The sequence below is a fragment of the Hyperolius riggenbachi genome, chromosome 1, assembly GCF_040937935.1.
Source record: "Hyperolius riggenbachi isolate aHypRig1 chromosome 1, aHypRig1.pri, whole genome shotgun sequence".
Classification (NCBI taxonomy): domain Eukaryota; kingdom Metazoa; phylum Chordata; class Amphibia; order Anura; family Hyperoliidae; genus Hyperolius; species Hyperolius riggenbachi.
Genome location: NC_090646.1, coordinates 624624232 through 624652018, shown reverse-complemented (window position 1 = coordinate 624652018; position 27787 = coordinate 624624232). Strand labels below are relative to the sequence as shown.

At 48.3% G+C, this 27787-nt stretch overlaps 1 protein-coding gene across 1 annotated transcript in view; it reads right to left on the bottom strand.

Moving 5' to 3' along the window:
* Positions 1-27787, bottom strand: part of LOC137529171 (complement receptor type 2-like) — a 313982-nt gene that overhangs the window by 87013 nt on the left and 199182 nt on the right. Inside the window, exons 13-15 of the mRNA XM_068251204.1 lie at positions 23397-23594; positions 19998-20195; positions 5767-5964 (exon numbers count right to left, since the gene is read on the bottom strand). Of these exons, the coding sequence (XP_068107305.1) occupies positions 5767-5964; positions 19998-20195; positions 23397-23594 (594 nt within the window). The remainder of the gene's footprint in view (positions 1-5766; positions 5965-19997; positions 20196-23396; positions 23595-27787) is intronic.

Below are 27787 nucleotides of genomic sequence, written 5' to 3'. Positions count from 1 at the left end.
CACTCCTGGTGGGGCAGGTGATGTGCTGATGGAAGCGGGGCAGCTCTTTGCGGAGGTTGGCCTTGTTAAAATCCCCCAAGATAATGAACAGCGAGTCCGGGAGTGCTGTCTCCCACTGCATGATGGTATCACGCAGGGCAGCATTTACCTCTGCATCAGGAGGGATATACACACCCGCGAGGACGTAGGAGGAGAACTCCCTGGGCGAGTAGGTTGGCCTGCAATTGATGAGGAGGAGTTCAAGTTCTGGTGTGCATTTCTTGGCCAGTACAGAGGTGTTTGAGCACCAGGCGGAGCTGATGTAGAAGCAGATGCCGCCCCCTTTCTTTTTCCCAGAGAGGGTGCTGTGCCGGTCTGCACGGATGAGGCTGAAGCCTGGGAGCTGGAGGGCACTCTCAGGGATGTCGTCATGGAGCCACGTTTCAGTAAAGCAAAAGACTGGGGTGTTGTGACCGAGTTCCCTCTTTTCGCTGAGGAGTCTCAGCTCATCTAGCTTGTTAGGGAGGGAGCGGACATTTGCGAGGAGGACTGCGGGGATGGCTGACCGCAGGCCCCTCCTCTTCAGCCTCGCCCGGACACCTGATCGACAGCCCCTGCGGCGCTGGCTACCAAGAGGCCAGGGCGCAGAAGCAGTGATTACTTGGACCTGGCTCCAAACAGAGTTGTACAGGAGCCCATCCTCCGGGTGTGCGGCTGTGATATGTTCCCATTTGAGGAGCTGTGCTCTGGAGTAGGTGGTACGAGGGGGGAGGGGTAGCATTTGGGGCATGGATGGTAAGCCAGCACAGTGCGACTGGAATGTACAACAATACTCGTAATAGTACTAGTAATAGTACAATAACAGTCTATCAGCAGTGTGACACAGATGTAAGAGGCGAGTACAATAACAGTCCATCCGCAGCAGTGTGACACGGATGTGAGGGGCATGTGCAATAACAGTCCATCCGCAGCAGTCTGACACGAATGTAAGGGGCATGTGCAAAACAGTCCATCAGTAGCAGTGTGACCCAGATGTAAGGGGCATGTGCAATAACAGTCCATCCGCAGCAGTGTGACACAGATGTAAGAGGCGAGTGCAATAACAATAACAGTCCATCAGCAGCAGTGTGACCAGATGTAAGGGGCATGTGCAATGACAGTCCATCAGCAGCAGTGTGGCACAGATGTAAGAGGCGAGTGCAATAACAATAACAGTCCATCAGCAGCAGTGTGACCAGATGTAAGGGGCATGTGCAATGACAGTCCATCAGCAGCAGTGTGGCACAGATGTAAGAGGCGAGTGCAATAACAATAACAGTCCATCAGCAGCAGTGTGACCCAGATGTAAGGGGCATGTGCAATAACAGTCCATCAGCAGTGTGGCACAGATGCAGGAGGCGGGTGCAATAACAGACCATCAGCGGTGTGACACAGGTGTAAGGGGCATGTGCAATAACAGTCCATCAGCGGTGTAACACAGATGTAGGGGCATGTGCAATAACAGTCCATCAGCGGTGTGACACGGATGTAAGGTGCATGTGCAATGACAGTACATCCGCAGTGCGACACAGATGTAAGGGGGCATGTGCAATAACAGTCCATCAGCAGTGCGACACAGATGTAAGGGGCATGTGCAATAACAGTCCATCGGCGGTGTGACACAGATGTAAGGGGCATGTGCAATAACAGTCCATCAGCAGTGCGACACAGATGTAAGGGGCATGTGCAATAACAGTCCATCAGCGGTGTGACACAGATGTAAGGGGCATGTGCAAGAACAGTCCAACAGCAGTGCGACACAGGTGTATCAGCAGCAGTGTGACACAGATGTAAGAGGCGAGTGCAATAACAAGTCCATCAACAAAACCATCCGCCGTGCGGCGCAGATGTAGTGGCGAGTGCAATAACAGACCATCAGCAGCAGTGTGACCCAGATGTAGGGGGCAAGTGCAACGACAGCCCATCCGCAGAGTGCCCCAAGTGCAAGGCATGTACCCTACGGGCCGTCAGCAGTGCGACACGTGCAAAACAGAGAACATGTGCAACACAGTCACTCATCAGTGGGACGCACGTGCCCACCTGGCAGCGACAAAAAAACATTTGATGCACAGACAGACACCAGCTGGTTTCACTCAGCTGAACCCCGTGCCCAATACCGGTCCCAGACCCCAGCAGTACCCCCAGAGGCTCACGGACCGGGGCCCAGAGAACAGAAGTCTCACCTGGTGGCACCTGTGGAAAACTGGATCCGCCGTGAGGTAGCCTCCTAGGATGTTCAGCTACCTCTGAGCCGTGCCGTTGGAGGTGCAGGAGGCGGAGGGCCACAAGTACAGCCAGGTAACGGCTGAGGAGCGGTCCTGGACTGGAGCACTGCGTCCGCGGCTGGAGGCTTCCGTCGGGCTGCAAACCGGGAGGCTGCCTGGCAGCGGGGGCTGTGCTCTGCGCTGTGGATCTGGCAGAGGCAGTCCCGGAGCTGTGGGTCTGGCAGAGGCTGTGGATCTGCTAGTGGCGTCCGGCCACTGGAGGTGAGCTGGGCTGGTGCAGGTGAGCCTGGGCTTATGCACGGCCGTGGATGGAGAGATGTGAACATCCACTTGAGCCTCCTCGTGCGGGACCTGGGGGGCACCGGGTGCGGGGAAGCAGATCCGCGGTGCCGGCAGGGGAAAAACACACGTGCTCGGGTCGCTCCACGTGGGTGGCCTTTCCGTTCCGAGCCGCTGGAGGTGAGCTTGGGCTGGTGCGGGTGAGCCTGGGCTGGTGTACGGCCGTGGATGGGGGGATGCGGACATCCTCTTGAGCCTCCTCGTGCGGGACCTGGGGGGCACGGGTGCGAGGGAGCAGATCCGCGAAGCCGGCAAGGGAGAAACACACGTGCTCGGGTCGCTCCACGTGGGTGGCCTTTCCGTTCGAGCCTCGAGAGCTGGGGCACTGCACGCTGGGGGATAATATGATCCTCACCCCTAAAACTTAGCCAGTTTGACTAACTAAAGTAGAAAAAACAAAAAGGGAAAGGGAAAAAACAGGAAAACAGGAAAAAAAAAACAAATGTATCGGAGCCCTATGTGCCGTGGCAGCCTATCCAGCGCCACCAGTGGGTACCTATATTGGGGGGGATGAAGTGAAAGGTATGCACTGACTTGACTAATACGATGTGCGGTTACACAGGTGCAGTGAAAAGGTTGCAGTGACTGCTGGTACAACAATGTGCGGTTACACAGGTGCAGTGAACAGGTATGCAGTGACTGGTATATAAAACTGCGTGCTGTTACACAGGTGCAGTGAAAGGTATGCATGGACTGGTATTACAAATGTGCAGCTGTCACACACACAGGTACCGTGAACAGGTGCAGTGACTTGTATATAACACTGCATGCTTCTGTCACGCAGGTGCAGTAAACATGAAAAGGTATGCAGTGATTGATATTACAAATGTGCAGCTGTCACACACGTGCACTGAAAAGGTAGGCACTGAATGTGCTGGGCCTGGCAGTGGCACAGTAGGAATTACCAAGGGACAGCTGCGACTGACTGACAGAGCTGTATATGCAAGTGTCAGTGGGCCACATACAAAAAAAAAAAAGAGATCACAATAACAACATAAGCTCTCAAAAGAGCTGTTGAGGGATGATTTTTAGCAATAAGTATCAGCAAGGAGCAAGCTAACAAGCCTAACAAGAGCCTAACTAAGCTTTCCCTATGTCTGCAGCAAGCTCTCCCTTCTCTAATTACTGCAGCCACACAAGTGAGGGAAATGGCCGACGTAGCTGCCTTTTATGAGGGGGGGCACCAGGAGGGAGTGTAGCCTGATTGGCTACCCTGTGTCTGCTGACTGTGATGTAGAGGGTCAAAGTTGAGCCTAATGATGTAGTGTAGGGGGCGGGTCGAACTCGTAGATAGTTCGTGGTTCACCGCGAACGCAAACCAGCGATGTTCACGCGAATCGGTTCACCGGTGAACCGTTTGGGCCATCCCTACTGACAGTCACCCAGTTTGTGCAAGCATGGAAATAAGAATAGGAAACAAATGCTTCTGCTGTATGCACCTAATTACTCATGCAGAAAAAGAATGGTACTTGGGCTGCCTCTACTGGTGCCTTGAGTGTACATTCCAGATTAGAAAAGTAATGCGACTCCGGCTCAATGGCATTTTATTTTTCAAATTCTACACTGGTTCAGCTTAATGTAAAATTAATTTATAATATTGTAAAATAGTTAAGAACATCAATACATGTTTATATAATATTTTGGTTTAGGCAGGGAACACACTTGACTGTTTTCGTACGCGTTTTCTGCACAGAAAAACTGAGAACTCATGTTAATCAATGGTCTAGTACACACTTACTGTGTTGTTCGCACGCAGAAAAAAAACTGACATTCTGCATGATGATTCTGCACATTTTGTCAGTTTTCTTTATCAATTACATCAGCTGCTGTGAAAAACCGCGCGCGTTTTCCTGCATGGAAACACACTTGGTGTGCAGAAAAAGTATGCAGAAAAATGCGCGCGGAAAACTGAAAGTCAAGTGTGTTCCCTGGCTGAATAAGGGCTGGTTCACACTGCAATAGCTTTTCCTTGGTGCTTGTGATTTTAAAAGCTCTTGCTAATGTATTCTAAGTGTGTGTTCTCACCCATAGCATTGCATTAGGAAGAGTTTTTCTACTGGCACTTAAAGTGGACTCAAACTAAAAATACAAGATTTCTGAAATAAAATCTATTTTCTAAATTATAATAATAAATAGCAGCCTTTTTTCAGTTGCATGATGTTAAATATAAAATATTTTACATTAATTGGAGGAACCCCTCCCTTCCTTTCATATTGCCGGCAAATAATCCGGCAAACTGGTGGAGTAGGTGGTGTCCAGCAAAGGAGGAATTGCTAATGGCTGCCACCTGTATAACCCTAGTTATGCAAAGAGAAGAGTGAAAAGCATGCACTGAAATGCTCATAGGCTTGAAAGTGTTTATTTACATTTGTATGTGTCAGAGTGGTGCAGCTAAATATTTTAAATTAAAAAAATGTTTGGTTTGGGTCCGCTTTAAACTCTTGAGGACCACAGGCTTGCACCCCCTAGTGATCAGGCTATTTTTTACAATTCAGGCCAATGCAGCTTTAACAGCTCGCTGCAGGGCCATACAACTTAGCACACAAATGAATTTTGCTTCTTTTTGTTGCCACCAACAGAGCTTTCCATTGGTGGCATCTGATTGCTGCTGCTACGTTTTGGTTTGTTTTTTTTTTATTAATTTTAACATTGGGTTTTTTTAAATAAAAATGTTCTTTTCATTTTCACTTTATTCCTCCCCCCGACAGCCAATCACAGCGATCGTCTATGAGAGGGATCACTTTTTGTGAGTCTCTAAGGGACAGCCAAGTGCCAGGGCTGTCCCCAGTACAGTGCTGCAGAAGATCGCAGCGCTGTACAAAGTAAATCAACTACTGCCTATCCCCCAACAACCTGCCAGCATCGATCGCCGCTGGCAGATTGTTTACAGAGCGGGGATCCATCACTCAAGCGGGGATGTGTGATCCCTGCTAATCTGCAGCTACAGGACTTGACGCCAATCGGCATTAGGCGGTCCTGTAGCTTCCACCCTCCCGCCACCAATCGGTGTTAGGCGGTCAGGAGGGGGTTAAAAAGCTCTTGCAGAGTGAACCAGCCCAGAGTGGGAATTCATATTGTTTCTAAGTATTAGTAAAAAAAAAATGGCGTAATATGTATTGGCCTTGGGATCACCTTTTTCAGTTCACTCATCTTGCCAACATGTCTTAACATTTCTGGTACTTACGCTTCTCACACACTGGATATTCCCCTTGCCACTGCAAATCACTATTAGATCCACCACAGGTCAGTTTCTTCGACCCAATTAATTTATACCCCGGGTTACACTTTAGGGTTATGGAATCACCACTTTCATATGACCCATCAGGCTTCAACCCAGATTCGACCATTCCATTCTCTAAGGAAGGCTCTGGACAGTATGATCCTGATCATAAAAAAATATTCAAAAAGTTCACATTTTGTCATCCTGTTTATCAACACCTAAGAATTTGATTGGATAAATGGAATAAATAATTAGAGTTAGTCAAAGCAGGTGTTACATCTATGTTTAACCCCCTTGGTGTTATGAATCTTTCCGGATAGAGTCTAAAAGTGGTGCAATTTTTTTGCATGCTTTGAGATCCTAAAACCAAGAAAAAATCATGTTGCTAGGGAGATCTGCAGCAGCTCAGCATTCACTCACCTCCCTGAGATCCAGTGCTGCAGTTTTCCCTCCATCTGTGATGATAGCGTACCTGGGGTACAGGAGACCAGTAAGCTGAGGGCAGCAACCCTTGCGGCTCACCGACTGGGGCCCCTGGAAGTGAAACAGGGGAGCCCAGTAAGCAAGGGGCAGGAGCGCTTGTGAAACCAACGATAAGTCCTGTTTGGAAACACAGCACTCCCACAGGCTGAGTCTGGCACTGCAATGACTCAGCAGCCAAGGAAGTCCAGTAACAGATGCAGGAGAAGACGTGGAACTTGGAACAGGCAGGAGTCGGCAACAGATCGGTTACTAGTACAAGCCGGGGTCTGGCAACAAATCGGGTCCTCGGGCAAGCAGTGGTCGGCAACAAATCGGGCAGTCGTACAAAGCAAAGGTCGGCAGGAAAGCGGGTAGTCAGGCAGGCCAAGGTCAACATCCAGGAATTAAGAACGGGCAGAGCAAGGCTCACTCACAGGAGTGCAACACACACAAAAGCTGCAATACTACAGCACCCGAGTGTTGCACTCTCCATGTGTACAGCATCCACCGCAAGCATCTTACAACGCCAACGTCTATGCCGCACAACGCAGCGCGCATGGGCAAGCATCCGACAGTCCACCATGCAGGGAAGACCGTCGAGACCCTCCAGGACGACTGCCTGCATCCGTGTGTACAAGCCGCCTCGTCTGGACAGGTAACTGACCGTGACACCCTCCTCCAGGTGGTGCTGTAATCCTATAGTGAGATTGCCAGCTGTTGTCATGACAACAGATGGCGATCTCACCAGGTGGAAGCAGAGCCTTGGAGGAGAGGAAGAAGAATGGAGGCCGATGTCGGGATCCCCCAGGAGGTAAGTTAAAACGCCCGCTGCTCGCTATACTCTGCAGTAATCTCCCGGTGGCTACCACGAGTTCAGCCCGGGAATACCGCTCCTGCCTTGTTTTTTCCACCCCGAGCTGAACTCGTGATTACTGCTAAGGAGGTTAACAAACAAGTACAAATGCTTTATTGGGACAATGAATCGACAGCATTTAGTTTAATTAACAGCTTCTTCAATCATGTGAGAGATTAAAGGGGCACTTTGGTGAAAATGTTGGTGTTGTGTTATCCCCAGCATCAGTGGTTTCAGGGGCATAACAATAGGGTCTGCAAGGGATGTATTAGTGGGAGGAGCCTGCCCAGGGCAGATTTTGGGGGCAGGAGGGGCCACAGAGTATGAGTGGAGAGCAATGGCTTGACAGAGCGGCGGGGAAGGGGGGTCCACTCCCCCCCCCCCCCACCTTGGGCTCTCCCTTCAGCGCTCTCCCCTCCAGCATTAATCGCTAGCACAAGCGGGAAGGGAACACGGAACGCAGACATAGCTCTTACATGCATTCCATGTGATGGAGGTTCCTCGCATCTGACAGTAATTCCTGTTTATGAGGAAGCAGCGTGAGGCGCTTACAGAGACTGGACCTCCGCCACATGAAATCCATGGAAGAGGTATGTCCGCGTTCCGTGTTCCCTGCCCGCTTGTGGGCACACCCATGCCTGGCTATACTGTGGGCACCCATGCCTGGCTATACTGTGGGCACCCATGCCTGGCTATACTGTGGGCACCCATGCCTGGCTATACTGTGGGCACCCATGCCTGGCTATACTGTGGGTACCTGTACCTTATATTGTGGGCATCTATACCTAGCTATACTGAAGGCATCTATACCTGGCTATAGTGAGGGCACCTACTGTATACCTGGCTATAATAAATGCACCTATGCCTGGCTATACTGGGGTCACCTATACCTGACTATCTGTACTGTGGTCACCCGGCGGGGCTTCGGCGCTTATACCTGGGGCTGGGGTGAGGGGTGGACCCCATCCAAATTTTCATCGGGGACCAAGTGATTTCTAGTTACGCCCCTGAGTTGTCTAATAGGGACAGCCTAATTTTCTCCATAGAGCGTATGTTAAATCTCATCTGCTTTAATTGGTACACAGCTGACGTGGGTCATTACATCTGCTCTTAAAGGGATCTGAGCAGCTCCTGCTTTTAAATAGCTGAAAGAGCTGCCATGTTTAAAGCTACTCTCCCTGCTCCCTTTTAACTGCAGTTATCCAGCCTTGATGTGAAGTTCAACAAGTCACTTATCTTCTCGCTTTGAAGTATAGTCTTCCCCTCCTCCCACTTCCCTAATGCTTAATGAGTTTGAGTTTTAGCTTGTGGTCAATTAAGTCAGTCAGAGTCCTTATCAGCCTTCCATTTTCAGTTGCTTTGACCAACCGCATGGCTGGAGAAAGAGGATAACTGCCTGTAATTTTAACCCTTAAATGTAAAAAGATGAGTTAAAATGAAAGTTTTTTTTTTCAATAATGAACCATATTTTTATTATTCATTTTTAATTTGCTATCGAGCAGACCTGGAACTTAAAAATGATAAGCGGTTCACTTTAATGACGGGGAATGTGATGGTAAACTGCTGTCAGCTTTCCATGTCTGTGACACAGCTGATTTATTATTCTGCACACACACTGCAGATTTCTCACATGTAACTAAATAAACAGGCTCTAAATATTGTGAAGCTGGCAGGAATAGAACCTGTTTATTTACTTACTTTGTAGCTGTGAGAAGCCAGAGACATGGAAGGCTGATAGCAGTTAGAAGAGAGCAGATAACAGCCAGCCCCCGCATTGTCACTACTTCCTCAGGAAAAGCTGATGTACTGACACAGATCAGTTGTGTACAAGAGCAGATTTGGAGTTAGAGCTATTTTTTTTAACACAAGCTGTATGGAGAAAGTTATGCTATCCCTAGTAAGCTTCTAAGGGCAACAATGGTTAATTTGCATATATTCAGCAGTGATGCACTGGGAGACATCTCAAGCTCACTCCAACCTGAATTATCGCAAATTATTTCTGTTTTAAGAAAGCAAATGTTTGTTTCCTATTAAACAACTGATGCTGGGGATAATTGAACAGCGTCATTTTTGCTATAGTGCCCTTTTAGGACCAGAAGTAAAAAAATGTTTTTGGGAAAATATTTGAACTGAAAACCTGTATTATTAATAGGGATTTTAAAAACCAATTGTGTTTAGTTAATGAAATACTCTTTTTCTTACTGGATGTGTTTTTTTTACCCTTTATAGTAAAAAGTTATAGAGTTTAAAATTACTCCTTACATTAGTAGTGTCATAATCAGACTGATGTCATCAGCCCGATGAGTTAGTCCATCTGCACAGGGGACATTTCCCTGTCAAGTGTTGTGTGGTACAATCTACTTCTGGCTCCCCCCCTCCCCCTACACACACACACACACACACACACACACACACACACACACACACACACACACATATACAAACATACACAGTTACACACACATACACAGATACATGTGTAACAGATACGTGTGTGTGTGTGTGTGTGTGTGTGTGTGTGTGTGTGTGTGTGTGTGTGTGTGTGTGTGTGTGTGTGTGTGTGTGTGTATGGGGGGGGGGGGCAGGAGCAGGAGATAGATTGTGCCACATAACACTTTACAGGGAAATGTCCCCTGTGCAGATACCAGGCGCGTCGTTAGGGCCTTTGATCCGGGGCACCGGCCAGGAACCTGTTGCCATGGTGCCTCGGATCTATTGACTGGCAGGAGGGGGCACTGGGCGGAGCGGCGGGGAAGAGTGGGCAGTTAAAAACTCACCTGACTTCAGATCGCCGCAGGCACAGCTTCCATGTGCTTCTGGCTTCCTTCCCACGGAGTCCGTCGTCTTGGTTACAGCTAGAGTGACCAGATTTTTGTGGGTCCAACCTGGGACGGGGAGTGGGGGGGGGGGCGGCGCACAGCGCGCCGCAGCGAAAAGTGGGGAGGACTGAGGAGCGCGCAGCGGCGAAGACTGGGGGGGGGGGGGGCTGCGCCGTGCCGAAAAATGGGCGTGGCCATGACATTGTATGGGCGGAGCTAACGTAATGATGTAACAGCGAGGCATAAGAAAGCAGTGTTTACGCCATGATGTGGACAAACGAGACTTTGCATCATGGGTGTGCAGAAACTGTGTGATGCTAATAGTATACCGTAACCACAAAGCAGCAAACATAGCCATCTATGACCATTAAATAATAAATGCAGTAACAGTTACCCCGAACACCAGAAAATAAACGCAATAGGCAACATGTCAGCACAAAATAACCGCAATGCGGGCAACATGTCAGTATAAAATAAATGCAATGCGGGCAAACATGTCAGTACAAAATAAACGCAATGCGGGCAAACATTTCACCAGACAATAAACGCAATGCCGGCAAACATGTCAGCACAAAATAAACGCAATGCAGGCAACATGTCAGTACAAAATAAACGCAATGCGGGCAAACATTTCACCAGACAATAAACGCAATGCGGGCAACATGTCAGTACAAAATAAACGCAATGCAGGCAACATGTCAGTACAAAATAAACGCAATGCGGGCAAACATTTCACCAGACAATAAACGCAATGCGGGCAAACATGTCAGTACAAAATAAACGCAATGCGGGCAAACATCACTGGCGCACGGAAGGGGTTGTTCCGGGTGTCTGGAACCACCCCCTTGCACCTAGACCGGAAGTGCCTCCGGAATCTGAGCAGCGGCAGCCACTGAATGTAATAGTGCAGCTGCCGCTTGCTCATGTGTGTGCGCAGTAGGGGGGCCCGGGGCCCGCTAGCCGTGTGGGGGGGGAGCGCTGTCACCCTCCCTATTGAGGGACCCCCCAGCCAGATATGCTGCTTCTTCCCCGCAGCCCCGCAGTCTCCCGGAGTTAGATCAGGGCTACGGCAAGATGGCTGCCGAAGCCCTGCTCTGGAGACTGTGTCTCCAGTACAGGGCTTCGGGAGCCATCTTGCCGTAGCCCTGCACTCTGCCTGTCAGCGCGGGAGATGTGCTGCAGGAGGATCATCGGGGAGCTGGTGCCAAATGCCAGGAGAGGAGAAGACTTCTGTCAGGTAAGTGATTTGTTTTTTTTTCACAGGTGCATTTTTTTTCTAGTTTCTGCTGCCCACATTACGATTTTCAGGTGTCTGCTGCCCACATTACGATTTTCAGGTGTCTGCTGCCCACATTACGATTTTCAGGTGTCTGCTGCCCACATTACGATTTTCAGGTGTCTGCTGCCCACATTATGATTTTCATGTGACTGCTGCCCACATTATGATTTTCTGGTCACTGCTGCCCACATTGCGATTTTCAGGTGTCTGCTGCCCACATTACGATTTTCATGTGACTGCTGCCCACATTACGATTTTCTGGTCACTGCTGCCCACATTACGATTTTCTGGTCACTGCTGCCCACATTGCGATTTTCAGGTGTCTGCTGCCCACATTACGATTTTCAGGTGACTGCTGCCCACATTGCGATTTTCAGGTGTCTGCTGCCCACATTGCGATTTTCAGGTGTCTGCTGCCCACATTACGATTTTCTGGTCACTGCTGCCCACACATTGCGATTTTCTGGTGCCTGCTGCCCACATTGTGATTTTCTGGTGACTGCTGCCCACTTTACGATTATTTTCTGATGACTGCTGGCTGCTGCCCACATTACGATTATTTTCTGATGGCTGCTGCCCACATTACGATTATATATATATACACTGGCTGTATGCAGGGGGAACTGGCTATATACACTGGCTATATGCAGGGGGATCTGGCTATATACACTGGCTATATGCAGGGGGAGGCATCTGGCTGCATACAGTGGGTATATGGGTATATACAGGGGGGGGGGATCTCTGGCTATATATACAGGGGATCTGACTATATACACTGGCCATATATACAAGGGGGATCTGGCGAAATACAAGGGGGAATGTACTGAACGGGGAGTTATCTGGCTATATACTATAAATGGGGATCATATGGTTACTTATCCTAACTGATGGGGGCCTCATCTGGCTACCTGTGTGATAAATGGGGGTCATCTGGTCACCTATACTAAAGAGGGGTGGGGTAATTTCGTTATCCATAATAAAGGGGGGTTATCTGGCTACTTAATCACTGCCACATTATATATATTTTGGCGAAACGCTACTGCATCATGTGTATTTTGTAGGGAAACACTGCGCATTGTGTGTATTTTGTGGAGAAATGCTGTGCATCATGTGGATTTTGTGGGCAAACGCATGCGCGGTAGTGTGCGGCTTGCCAAAAGAGACCTATCAGGAACCCCCCCCTTGAAAATCCTGGATTTGCCCCTGAACATGTCAGTACAAAATAAACACAATGCGGGCAACATGTCAGTACAAAATAAACGCAATGCGGGCAACATGTCGGTACAAAATAAACGCAATGCGGGCAAACATTTCACCAGAAAAGAAACGCAATGCGGGCAAACATTTCACCAGAAAAGAAATGCAATGCGGGCAAACATTTCACCAGAAAAGAAACGCAATGCGGGCAAACATTTCACCAGAAAAGAAACGTAATGCGGACAAACATTTCACCAGAAAAGAAACGCACTGCGGGCAAACATTTCACCAGAAAAGAAACGTACTGCGGGCAAACATTTCACCAGAAAAGAAACGCACTGCGGGCAAACATTTCACCAGAAAAGAAACGCACTGCGGGCAAACATTTCGCTAGAAAAGAAACAATGCGGGCAAACATTTCACCAGAAAAGAAACGCACTGCGGGCAAACATTTCACCAGAAAAGAAACGCACTGCGGGCAAACATTTCGCTAGAAAAGAAACAATGCGGGCAAACATTTCACCAGAAAAGAAACGCACTGCGGGCAAACATTTCACCAGAAAAGAAACGCACTGCGGGCAAACATTTCACCTGAAAAGAAACAATGCGGGCAAACATTTCACCTGGAAAAGTAAGCCTTTACTCACCTGGCAGAAGTCTCCGGCCTCTGGCGCGCTGCTCCTAGGACCGTCTTACTTCTCCTGCAGTCTCCCGCGCTGACAGGGCTACGGCAAGATGGCGCCCGAAGCCCTGTACTGGAGACACAAATAGGTCTCCAGTACAGGGCTTCGGCAGCCATCTTGCCGTAGCCCTGCTCGCCTGGCGGTGTCAGGAACAGACACCGGAAAAGGAGGCTGGAGCGGGGCTGCAGGCAATGAACTGGCACGGCGTCTATAGACGCCGCTGCCAGTTCATTGAGGAGAGAGTGGCCAGAGTCCCGAGGCCGGGACGTCCCGCTGCTGAAAGCGGGGCGTTTCCCGGGACCTCATGTAGCCTGGGACAGCGGACCCCGAATCCGGGACGCGTCCCGGGAAATCCGGGACGTCTGGTCACTCTATTACAGCGCCCCCTGTGATGACATCACAGGGGGGAAGCTGTTACCAATGCGAGGGACGCCGCGGGGAGGAAGCCAGAAGCACATGGAAGTTGTGCCTGCGGTGATCTGAAGACAGGTGAGTTTTTAACTGCCCGCTCCCCCCCCCCGCCGCTCCGCCCAGTGCCCCCTCCTACACTAGGGCTGCCTATCTAATCTACGCTGGGGGAACCTACCTATCTAATCTATACTGGGGGAACCTACCTATCTAATCTACGCTCGGGGAACCTACCTATCTAATCTATACTGGGGGAACCTACCTATCTAATCTACGCTGGGGGAACCTACCTATCTAATCTATACTGGGGGAACCTACCTATCTAATCTACGCTCGAGGAACCTACCTATCTAATCTATACCGGGGGAACCTACCTATCTAATCTATACTGGGAGACGCTGCCTGTCTAACCTATACTAAGGGAACCTACCTATCTAACCTATACTGAGGGAACCTACCTCTCTAATCTATACTAGTGATGCTGCCTATCTAACCTATACTGAGGGAACCTACCTATTTAATTTATACTGGGGGACATTGCCTATCTAACCAATACCGAGGGAACCTACCTACCTATCTAATCTATACTCGGGGATGCTGCCTATCTAACCTATACTGAGGGAACCTACCTATCTAATCTACACTGGGGGAACCTACCTATCTAATCTATACTGGGGGAACCTACCTATCTAATCTATACTGGGGGAACCTACCTATCTAACCTATACTGAGGGAACCTACCTATCTAATCAATACTGGGGGAAGCTACCTATATAACCTATACTGGAGGAACCTACCTATCTAATCTACACTGGTAGAAGCTACCTATATAACCTATACTGAGGGAACCTACCTATCTAACCTACGCTGGGGGAACCTACCTATCTAACCTACGCTGGGGGAACCTACCAATCTAACCTACTCTGGGGGAGCCTACCTATTGTAACAGTCTTGTGTCGTAGCTCAGATGTCTGATTATGTGGTGACCTGCAGAATTACCAATAATGCAGACGCTATACCTGATTATGTGTGATCTGCAGAATCACCAATAATACCAGTATAGCAGACAAAGAGCTGAGACTGTAGTGATTAGGAGCAACCATAACTTTAATATTTTAATGAGACCTCACCAGAGGGCTGGTGAGGTACTATCAGTACACAGAGCGTTCACTAGAGTACAGGCTCCAGCAAGCTGGAGAAAATAATGTCGAAGAGGCCGAATCTCCCGTGGAGCGGGTGATTCAGGATGTACTGCAGCCGAGTGAGACACAAGCAGTACTGCACTAGAGATTGCCTGGGAACAGGTGAGTCAGACTGTACTGCAGCCGAATGATCACCCTAGGAGCGGATGAGTCAGACTGTACTGCAGCCTAGGAGACCCAAACCAGGGCAGCACTAAATAATAACTTCACCAGAGGCGCTGGTGAAGCTAGCACCTCACCAGTGGCAAGGGCCCACTGATGAGTAGAGTGGTCTGACAGGCAAGTTTCAGCAACAGAGAGGTAATATTAGTACAGAATCGTGAGACAGGAGGGTAATAGGTAATCAGGCAGAGGTTCAGCAACAGAGAGGTAAGTATCGGTACAGGATCGTGAGACAAAAGAGTAGTCGGTAATCAAGCAAAGGTTCAGCAACTAACAAGGCAGATAGGCAAAGGTACAGGATCGGAAAGCAGGATCAGAGTCAGAGGGATAGCCGAGAGTCATACACAGGAGATCAATACAATAAGCGATATCCTAGTCTAGGTGTGAAGTCCTTGACATTAACACCTAGGAACTAGTCTAACAATAAACAATAACAATGTAGCAATATCCTAGACTAGGTGTGAAATCCTTAGCATCAACACTGAGATCTAGTCTAAGGTCTGAGCGCTAACACGTAAGTATTCACGACAACAGACAGCGTGTGAGTGAAGCCCGGAGGCTTAAGAAGCAGAGGAGACCCCACTGGCACGCCCCCCTCCATCAGCCAATCCTAGGCGCCGTGGGACTCCTCTGACATCAGCCGACCAGCAGGTCAGCTGACGGACTTCCTCCCCGCATAAAGATCCCTTTTGAGCGCGCGCCCGCGCGAGACGGCGACCCCCTGCACAAGTGAACGTTCCGTCCTCGGCGTCCTAGACGCCGGACCGATGGATGGTCGCATGGAGGCAGCTGCGGCGGTGGTGCTGTTCGCCGCAGCTGCCTCGTATATTACAGTACCCCCCTCTAGGCGTGGACTCCGGACATGCACCACCCGACCTATCTGGATGTAACCTATGGAACTCCATCCTGAGTTCTTCGGCATGCATGCGAGAGAGTGGTACCCAGGATCTCTCTTCAGGACCATACCCTCGCCAGTGGACCAGATACTGTAAAGATTGACGTACTCGCCGAGAATCCAAAATCCTTTCTACTTCCTATTCTGGTTCTCCATCAACCACCACAGGGGAGGGGGAGTGGCATCCACATACACGGCCGGTTTCAAAAGAGAAACATGGAACATCCTACCACCCCTGAAACTGGGGGGAAGTGACACCACGTAGGTAACATTATTTACTTTTTTTAGAAATAGGAGAGGGCCCTATGAATTTGGGACCCAATTTTACAGAGGGCTGCCTTAGGGACATGTGTCGAGTGGAAATCCACACCAAATCTCCTGGTGCGAACTTCCATTCTACCGAACGTCTCTTGTCGGCTTGCCTTTTTTGAGCCGAAAAGGCTCTTTTCAAATTTTGCTTCACCTTATTCCAGATGTCCCTCATGGTCTCTGAACAGTGTTCTAAAGCTGGAAAAGGTGACGCCACCACTGGCAGGGGTGAGAATTTGGGTGATCTCCCCGTAACAACCTGGAACGGGGAGAACCCTGATGAAGCAGACCTCAAGTTATTGTGAGCAAACTCGGCATAAGGCAAAAACCTGACCCACTCGGTCTGGGCATCAGCCACATAACACCTGAGGAACTGCTCAAGGGCCTGGTTCACCCTCTCGGTCTGACCGTTGGCCTGTGGGTGGTAGCCGGAGGAAAATGATAACTTCATCCCCATGTGATGACAAAACGCTTTCCAGAAAGGAGAAGTGAACTGGACTCCCCTATCTGACACCACATCCTGGGGAATCCCATGCAGCCTGAAGATGTGATGAACAAACAGCTCTGCCAATTCCGTTCTGGTGAGGTACTATCAGTACACTGAGCGTGCACTAGAGTACAGGCTCCAGCAAGCTGGAGAAAATAATGTCGAAGGGGCCGACTCTCCCGTGGAGCGGGTGATTCAGGATGTACTGCAGCCGAGTGAGACACAAGCAGTACTGCACTAGAGATTGCCTGGGAACAGATGAGTCAGACTGTACTGCAGCCGAATGATCACCCTAGGAGCGGATGAGTCAGACTGTACTGCAAGCTAGGAGACCCAAACCAGGACAGCACTAAATAATAACTTCACCAGAGGCGCTGGTGAAGCTAGCACCTCACCAGTGGCGAGGGCTCACTGATGAGTAGAGTGGTCTGACAGGCAAGTTTCGGCAACAGAGAGGTAATATTAGTACAGAATCGTGAGACAGGAGGGTAATCGGTAATCAGGCAGAGGTTCAGCAACAGAGAGGTAAGTATCGGTACAGAATCGTGAGACAAGAGAGTAGTCGGTAATCAAGCAAAGGTTCAGCAACTAACAAGGCAGATAGGCAAAGGTACAGGATCTGAAAGCAGGATCAGAGTCAGAGAAATCGCTAAGAGTCATACACAGGAGATCAATACAATAAGCAATATCCTAGTCTAGGTGTGAAGTCCTTGGCATCAACATGCGGGAACTAGTCTAACAATAAACAATAACAATGTAGCAATATCCTAGACTAGGTGTGAAATCCTTAGCATCAACACCTGGGATCTAGTCTAAGGTCTGAGCACTAACACGCAAGTATTCACGACAACAGACAGCGTGTGAGTGAAGTCCGGAGGCTTAAGAAGCAGAGGAGACCCCACTGGCACGCCCCCCCTCCATCAGCCAATCCTAGGCGCCGTGGGACTCCTCTGACGTCAGCCGACCAGCAGGTCAGCTGACGGACTTCCTCCCCGCATAAAGATCCCTTTTGTGCGCGCACCCGCGCGAGACGGCGACCCACTGCACAAGTTAACGTTCCGTCCTCGGCGTCTTAGACGCCGGACGGATGGTCGCATGGAGGCAGCTGCGGCGCCGGTGCTGTTCGCCGCAGCTGCCTCGTATATTAGACCTATCTAATCTACGCTGGGGGAGCCTACCTATTTAGCCTACGCTGGGGGAACCTACCTATATAACCTATACTGGGGGAAGCTGCCTATCTAACCTACACTGGGGGAAGCTGCATATCTAACCTACACTGGGGGAAGCTGCCTATATAATCTATAATGGGGAAGCTGCCTATCTAACCTACACTGGGGGAAGCTGCCTATCTAACCTACACTGGGGGAAGCTGCCTATATAATCTATAATGGGGAAGCTGCCTATCTAACCTACACTGGGGGAAGCTGCCTATCTAACCTACACTGGGGGAAGCTGCCTATATAATCTATACTGGGGGAAGCTGCCTATCTAACCTACACTGGGGGCAGCTGCCTATATAATCTATACTGGGGGAAGCTGCCTATGTAACCTATGCGGGGGAAAGCTACCTATCTACAGCCAAGCAAAGCCCCAGGGCCCCAGCCCAGCAAAGCAGAGCCATCAGCAAAGTAAACCCCCCAGCCTAGCAAAGCCTCCTGGTCCCAGCCCAGCAATGCATACAGCCAAGCAAAGCCAAGTAAAGCCCCCAGCCCAGCAAAGCCCCCCAACATGCCCCCAGCAAATTGCCTAGCCCATCAAAGCCCCAGCAAGTCACCTAGCAAAGCCAGGCCGGCACAGCATCACCGTCAGCCAGGCCGGCACAGCATCACCGTCAGCCAGGCCGGCACAGCATCACCACCAGCCAGGCCTGCACAGCATCACCACCAGCCGAGTACAGTGCACATGCCAGCCAGCTGAAGACAGAAGCCAGGTGAGGGGCTTATATATGTGAAATACTGCCTATTGAATATATTTAAGTTACGCCACTGCTATGTTCAAGTACATTTGGCCCCACCTATGACCACGCCCACTTTACACAGCATGGCCAAGCCAATTTTTCTCCGTTATTTGACATGATTTAAGGTATTCCTCTTAAATTTTTGTAATGTAGAGATTTGCACTGAGATAGCATGAGAAGCAAGTGAGATAGGAGATCCTCGAGTTTGACTGTTTGGATAATTGGCACAAATGATTCCAAGTTGTTTACCTTGTATAAATAAATTCAAATGATTATTTACTCCAAACTGTATCAGGACTAGGAATGTAAGAACAGCTGACAGCCACCCAGTTTGTGCAAGCATGGAAATAAGAATACACAACAAAAGCTTCTGCTGTATGCACCTAATTAGTCATGCAGAAAAAGGAAGGTACTTGGGCTGCCTCTATTGGTGCCTAGAGTGTACATTCCAGATTAGAAAAGTAATGCGACTCCGGCTCACTAGCATTTTATTTTTCAAATTCTACACTGGTTCAGTTTAATGTAAAATTAATTTATAATAATATTACATAAAAAATAGTTGAGAAGATTGATACATAGTGGTTCACACTGCAAGAGCTTTTCCTTGGTTCTTGCGATTTTAAAAGCTCTTGCTAATGTAATGCTAAGTGTGTGTTCTCACCCATAGCATTGCATTAGGAAGAGTTTTCCTACTGGCACTTAACCTCTTGAGGACCACAGGCTTGCACCCCCTAGTGATCAGGTTATTTTTTACAATTCAAGCTACTACAGCTTTAACAGCTCGCTGCAGGGCCTTACAACTTAGCACACAAATTAATTATGCTTCTTTTTGTTGCCACCAACAGAGCTTTCCGTTGGTGGCATCTGATTGCTGCTGCTATGTTTTGTTTATTTTATTAGTTTCAACTTTTTTTTTAAATAAAAATGTTGTTTTTACTTTTAGTTTATTCCTCCCCCCCCCCCCCCCCCCCCGACAGCTAATCACAGCGAACGTCTCTCAGAGGCATCAGCCTATGAGAGGGATCACTTTTGGTGAGTCTCTAAGGGACTTCCAAGTGACAGGGCTGTCCCCAGTACAGCGCTGCGGAAGATCGCAATGCTGTACAAAGTAAATCAACTGCCACTTATCCCCCAACAACCTGCCAGCAACGATCGCCACTGACAGGTTGTTTACGTGGCGGGGATCTGTCACTCAAGCGGGGAGGCTCGCGCTTCCTCGCGCGATCCCTGCTAATCTGCAGCTGCAGGACTTGACGCCAATCGGCATTAGGCAGTCCTGTAGCTGCCACCCTCCCACCTCCAATCGGTGTTAGGCGGTCAGGGGGGGTTAAGAAGCTCTTGCAGAGTTAACCAGCCCCCAGTGGGAATTCACATTGTTTTCATGTATTAGTAAAAAAAAATGGCCCAATATGTATTGGCCTTGGCATCACCTTTTTCAGTTCACTCACCTTGCCAACATGTCTTAACATTTCTGGTACTTACGCTTCTCACACACTGGAAATTCCCCTTGCCACTGCAAATCACTATCAGATCCACCACAGGTCAGTTTCTTCAACCCAATTAATTTATACCCCGGGTTACACTTTAGGGTTATGGAATCACCACTTTCATATGACCCATCAGGCTTCCACCCAGATTCGACCATTCCATTCTCTAATGAAGGCTCCGGACAGTATGATCCTGATCATAAAAAATATTCAAAAAGTTCAAATTTTGTCATCCTGTTTATCAACACCTAAGAATTTGATTGGATAAATGGAAAAAATAATTAAAGTTAGTTCAAAGCAAGTGTTACATGTATGCTAAACCAACAAGTACAAATGCTTTATTGGGACAATGAATCGACAGAGCTTGTAGTTTCATTAATGGGTTCTTCAATCAGGGGAGAGAATAAAGGGGCACTTTAGTGAAAATGATGCTGTTGGAATACCTCCAACATCACTTGTCTAATAGTGACAACATCATTTTCTCCATAGAGCTTATGTTAAAAAAAATAGCTCCTAACACCAAATCTGCTTTTGTACACAACTGACCTGGGTCATTACATCAGTTCTTAATGACGAGGGATGCGACAGGGATTCAGGGAACTGCTATCAACCTTCCATGTCTCTGACACAGCTGATTTATTACTCTGCACACACACTGCAGACTTTTCAAATGTAACTAAATAAACAGGCTCTAAATATTGTGAAGCTGGCAGGTATCGAACCTGTTTATTTACTTACTTTGTAGCTGTGAGAAGCCAGAGACATGGAAGGCTGATAGCAGTTAAGGCCCATACACACGGGCTACAACTGTTGCTGGAAACACATGGCGCGCGCATGTTGCGGCGATAGGTCCTCCGTGTGTATGAGACGTGCGCAAGGAATTGTTGCTAATCAGAGCTGTCGCCGGGCGAATGACTTGGAGAATCAGCTGTTGCAAGAACCGTCGCTAGTCTCAAGTCGGTGCGGTCGTGTGTATGCTAGTCTCTAGCAACTCTTGTGAGTCCGACAGTTCATTGAACCTGCGACAGAAGTTGCTGAGCAACAGTTTCTGCTATGTTGCAGACAGGTTGTTGCCGCGTATATACAATCGTCACTTTTATACAACTGTCGTTGCTGGAGACGTTCAACTGTTGCTTGTCTCCATGCAACTGCAAACATCTGTGCCTCGTGTGTATGTTGCTTAAGAAGAGAGCAGATAACAGTTAGCTCCCATCTCTACCCCCTCAGGAAAAGCTGATGCACTGGTGCAGGTCAGCTGTGTACAAGAGCAGATTTGGTGTTAGGAGCTATTTTTTCTAACACAAGCTGTATGTAGAAAATGCTGCTGTCCCTATTAAACAACTGATGCTGGGGATAATTGAACAGCATATGTTTTGCTATATTGCCCCTTTAAGAACAGAAGGAAAAATATGTAATTGGAAAATATTTGAATTGCAATTATTGAATTATTAATAAAAATTTTAAAAACCAATTGTGTTTAGTTAATGAAATACTCATTTTCTTACTGGATGTGTTTTACCCTTTATAATAAAAAGTTATAGGACTTAAAATAATCCTTACATTAGTAGTGCCATAATCAGACTTATGTTGGCCCGATTAGTCAGTCCAGTCCTGCACATGGGACATTTCCCTGTAAAGTGTTGTGTGGCACAATCTACTTCCTGCTCCCCCTCTACACACACACACACACACACAGATGGCTTCCAGTCCACTGTTGCTCCTGATGGCTTCTAGTCCACTGTTGATCCTGATGGCTTCCAGTCTGCTGTTGCTCCTAATGGCTTTCAGTCTGCTGTTCTTGATGGCGTCCCCGCCTGCTCCTGCTGATGGCGTCTAGTCCTGCTCCTTCTGATGGCTTTCTGACCAGTGATGTTCTTGATGGCTGTCAGTCAAGTGGTGTTCCTGATGGTTTCCTGTCCATTGGTGTTCCTGATGGTTTCCTGTCCAGTGGTGTTCCTGATGGTTTCCTGTCCAGTGGTGTTCCTGATGGTTTCCTGTCCAGTGATGTTCTTGATGGCTGCCAGTCCAGTGGTGCCTCCCCTGATGGTATCCAGTTGTCTTCTGGTAGTATCCAGTCTGCTGATGCTACTCTTGATGATTTCCAGTTTGCTGCTCCTCTTGGTTTCCAGTCCAAGGGATTTCCTGATGATGTCTTGCCTCCTCCATTGATTTCCTGTTGCTTATCCTGCTGGAGGTTCTTCACTTGGCTTTGTTGTCTGACGATCAGCAATCCATTGCCAAGATTGATAACATTTTAGTTTCTGCCTGGCCTGTTGTTGTTCTGGGATCCAGGTGGAATTATGATTGGAATCGAGTGGAGCGTACTGAGGCCGCTTTTAAAAGGGAGGGTACTGTCAGGCTCTGCATCTGCTGGTGACATCGCTGTGAATACGATTCATGAACTTCCTCTCTTCACCAGCAGATGTTAATATAAACTCATCGTGAATTATGTTGTTTCTCTGTCTGCCAGCAGAGGGCTCACTCCACCTGAACTTGTTCTCATCTACAGACTATTGTTGGGAGGAGATTTAGATGATCACCTGATGTCTCTGCACAAGGATAAAATCCAAGCCTGAGCACTACTCCAGTGCTAGCTCATTGTATCTGTGTTTTGGCCCTCCTAGTCTGAGTTCTGGTCTTGTACCTTGTATCCTGTTATCCTGTGTTCTTGATTACCTGTGCATGACCTCTTGCCTTGCTCTCGACAATTCTTTGCCTAGCGACTACACTGTTTGGTTTGATATCCTGGTTAATGTTTTGCTTGTATGACTGCCTGTTGGCTTGCTCCTTCTGTACTGCAAATTATCTCTTGTATATATTGTAAATATCCATTTGTATATAACCAGGTTTCGGGGTCCGTGTGCACACAAATATATATATATATATATATATATATATATATATATATATATATATATATATATATATATATATATATATATATATATATATATACACACTGGGTTGCTCTGCATTACTCGTTGTGCAGGGAGATCCATTTGTATATACTCTGGATTGCATCTGTATGTCAGTCTCAATACAATAATACAATTGCCTGCAGAGTTACTCTTGTGTTTGTGTGAGCTTATCATTGCATATTATTGTCATAGCTGTGCATGAGATTAATGTACATTGCTGGTCACGTTCCTTTTTTGTTCTTTGTTAATTAACTCTCATTATTCATTTACGCCTTGTCTCAGTATTTCAGTCATTTCCTGAACAGTGATACTTTCATTTGGTTGTAGCATTCATGCATTGCTCAAAGTGTCTCATGCTGGATGTGCAATGCATGATTTTGTATGCAACCCTTACAGTTTCCAAAAAATGGCCAAATAGGAATTGGCCTTCTTCTGTTCACTCACCTTGCCAACATATCAACATTTCTGGTACTTACGCTTCTCACACACTGGAAATTCCCCTTGCCACTGCAAATCACTATTAGATCCACCACAGGTCAGTTTCTTCGACCCAATTAATTTATAACCCGGGTTACACTTTAGGGTTATGGAATCACCAAAGTCATATGACCCATCAGGCTTCAACCCAGATTCAACCATTCCATTCTCCAATGAAGGCTCCGGACAGTATGATCCTGATCATAAAGAAATATTCAAAAAGTTTACATTTTGTCATCCTGTTTATCAACACCTAAGAATTTGATTGGATACATGGAAAAAATAATTAAAGTTAATCAAAGCACAGCATACATGTATGCTTAACCATTTACTGACAACCTAACGTATTAAAACGTCATGCTTACCGCTATTAACAGCAACATGACGTTTTAATACGTCCCGCGTTCCCGCCGCTGCTACCGCCGTGTGTCCGCCGCTACCGCCGCTTTTTCCGTCGGGCTTCCGTGCTGGGTGATTGGGGAAGAGGACCGAACGGTCCTCTACCCAATCGCAGTGCCTGGAGTGAATGGACGTGACCGCGAACAGCGGCTACGTCCATTCACAATAACAGGAAATGTAACAATTAAATAAAGTGAAGAAAAAAAAAAAAAAAAAGTGAACATTTTCTATGAGTGTTCACTAGCGCCATCTTGTGGCCAAAAAGTACATTACACCTACAAAATACATTCATTTTCAAGTACATACAGATCATTAATAAAATAACACTTCCAACCCTCTCCCCCCCAAAAAAAACACTTGTAAAAAAAAAAATCAGCTAAAAAAAATAAATAGTTGCCTTAGGGACTCAGCTTTGTTAATTTATATTTTATGGTGGGAAATTAATTTTAATTTATTACATAGGGGCTTGTAATTATGGCCAGAATAAAAAAAAAACACAACAGAAAAATAACACTTATATTTCAAAATAATATACTGTCGCCATACATTGTGATAGGGACATCATTTAAACTGTTTAATAATCGGGACAACTTGTCAAATAAACCGTGTTTGTTTTATCCACAGGAGAATGTTTAATTTTAAAACTATAATGGTTGAAAACTGAGAAATAATGATTTTTTTTCTTTTTTTTCGGTTTTTCTCATTAAACGCATTTAGAATAAAAAAAATTCTTAGCAAAATGTACTATCCACAGAAAGCCTAATTGGTGGCGAAAAAAACGAGGTATAGATCATTTTCTTGTGATAAGTAGTAATAAAGTTATTAGGGAATAAAAGGGAGGAGCAATGACAACTGAAAATTGCTCTGGTCCGTTAGGATAAAAACCCTTGGGGGTGAACTGGTTAAAGGAATACTTAAGTCTGCTAAAAAAAATGACTTTTACTCACCCGGGGCTCCCCTCAGTCAGCCCCCTGCAGCTGAACGGTGCCCTCGCCGTGTCCCTCCGATGCACCTGGACTCGCCGGCGGCCACTTCCAGTTTGTCACCGGCCGACAGGCTGGCAACAAGGCTGATTATCCGCGTTCCCGGCCGCAATAGCGCCCTCTATAATGCTATTGCGGCCAGGAACGCGGATAATCTAACGCGTTCCCAGCCTGTCCGCCGGTGACGGCCAAACCGGAAGTGGCCGCCGCCGAGTCCAGGTGCATCGGAGGGACACGGCGAGGGCACCGTTCAGCTGCAGGGGGCTGAGGGGAGCCCCGGGTAAGTCATTTTTTTTAGCAGACTTAAGTATTCCTTTAAAGGGAACAGTAAACTGATAAAAAAAAAAAAAAGTTTAACTCACCTGGAGCTTCTACCACCACTAACCCACTGCAGAAGTCCTGTGCCCATGCCGTCACTTAGCGATCCTTTAGTCGTCTTCGTCCCCTCCTGTGCAGCGATCCTCCTCCAGCTGGCTGACTGGTGAGAGGATGGCCACTGAGCATGCACAGCCACACGTATCCTTGATTTCACTCCCGTCACTGGGAGAGTTCTGTGCATTCGAAGTAGAGATTTTTACATACTGCACATGCAGTATTGCAGGGTGGCTCCCACTGGTGGGGTGGCAGGGTGACCCACAATGGTGGGGTGACAGGGTGGCCCATGCAGAAAGGGTGGCAAGGTGGCCCACACTGGTGGCTGGTGGAGTGGCAGTGTGGCCCATGCTTGTGGGGTGGCAGTGTGGCCCATGCTTGTGGGTGGAAGGGTGGCCCATGCTGGTGGCGTGGCAGGGCGGCCCACACTGGTGGCTGGTGGAGTGGCAGTGTGGCCCATGCTTGTGGGGTGGCAGGGTGGCCCATGCTGGCGGGTGGCCCACACTGGTGGAGTGGCAGGGTGGCCCATGCTGGTGGGGTAGCAGGGTGGCCCATGCTGGTGGAGTGGAAGGGTTTCCCACATTGGTGGCTGGCGGGGTGGCCCATGCTGGTGGATGGTAGGGTGGCCCACACTGGTGGGGTGACAGGGTGGCCCATTCAGGTGGGGTGGCTCGCACTGGTGGCTGGTGGAGTGGCAGGGCGGCCCATGCTAGTAGGGGGCCCACACTAGTGGGGTGCAAGTGTAGCCCATGCTGGTGGGGTAAGAGGGCTTCCCACATTGGTGGCTGGTGGGGTGGCCCATGCTGGTGGGGTGGCCCATGCTGGTGGCTGGTGGGGTGGCCCACACTGGTATGGTGGCACTGGCAGGGTGGCCCATGCTGGTGGGGTGGGAATGTGGCAGGGTGGCCCCCACTGGAGGCTGGTGCTGTGGCAGGGTGGCCCATGCTGGTGGGGTGGAAGGGTGGCAGGGTGACCCATGATGGTGGGTGGTGGGGTGGGAGGGTAGGAAACTCATCTCAGGGCCCCCCTCCTTGCACTGTGCACGGTGGAGGATGCAGTGAGAAACTCACCATGCTCCTGGCTCGATCTGATACTAGAGCACCAGCCGTTGTGTCCACGCTGTCTCCTCTCTGCATTGCCACTCACGCTGAATCAGGAAGTAGTGTGAGTGGCAATGTAGAAAGGAGACAACTTGGACCTGGCAGCTGGTGCTCTAGCGTCGGATGGTGCCCAGAGCCGGAGGTAGCAGTATCTTCAGCTGTGCACCACTGGAGAAAGGAGAGGTGAGTTTGCGCACGCTCGGTCACTGATGGGTAATTATGCCTAAGATATCCGGGGCAGTCAGCATAGATCCGAAGCACGTGCCCCGGATCTATAGCTCTAGCGACGCTCCTGCATGTGCTGAAAGACCTAATGAGTAAAACATTTTCTTTCCACCCACCACAGCAGAAGCCATAGCATAGTGGTAAAGAAACTGCCTTTGATACAGGAGGCAGAGAATTCAATTGTGGGGCTTTCTCATTTAGGTGCTTAGTCAAAAGCACATATACAGATGATTGTTACCAGCATACACAAACACCACTCCTCTTATTTCTACTATGGATCACTGCAAAACAGTGTTGGGTATCAACTCCCTAATTAACACAGTATTTCTTGAACCTATGCAGCACTCACATATTCATATTGAACTAAATGCAAAGTTAAAGTCCAAATAAGTTCATCCACACAACACCAATCCAATATCTTTTGAATAGTCTTGCAAAAATAAGATCTTCCAAAGCAAACAAATGACGGTTCAATTTACGCTCATCGACGTTAGTGGCTGGTTGAATCACAGATCAGCAAATATATTTTTGATAGCGAGATTCACTCCAATATGGCTTGCTTTTCACTAGATGGTAATTCAGAAATAAAAATGGGGACATAGCGTGATCCAGCCCTTTAACCCTTCGGGGATCGGCTTCCTAACCCCTCTTAAGGACTAGGGCATTTTAGCTGCTTGGGGGCACATTTGGGGGGGGGGTCAGGCAGCCAGATCCCCAGTATTGTTAGGTAGGCATGGTGTCCCTAGTGTAGGCAGGTGTCCCCAATACAGCCAGCAGCCTTTACTCACCTCCCAGGCTCCAGCGGTGAGCAGCTCTAGCCCCCTCCACTCTGGCCAGCATCCTCGCTCGCACTGCTGTTAAGTTCTGGGTGGGGGCTTGATGACGTCATCAAGGCGGGAACCGCCACTTACGTCAGAGCAAGCAGAGGTGCCGGCCAGAGCGGAGGGGAGTGACAATCGCCGGGGGAACGTCAGGAAGGTGAGTGAATCCTCTTCTTCCCCACCTACTGCCGCTGCTCTAAGGGCTTGTTCACACCTAGGGCGTTTTGCGTTTTTTTTAGCGCCTGCGATTTTGAAAAATGCCCTGAAATCGCGAGTGCAAAGAATCCATATGGGATAGTTCATATCAGCGCAATTCGTCCGCTTTCCGCTCAGCAAAACGCTGCATGTACCATTTTTAGGGGGGCGGTTTTGCTACAATAGAAGGTATAGGAAAAACAACAAACGTAAGCAAATCTTTTTATACGGCGATTATCCGGCAAGTTCGTTTGCACTTTTATGAATAAATACATTGCATTTATTCATTTCCGGG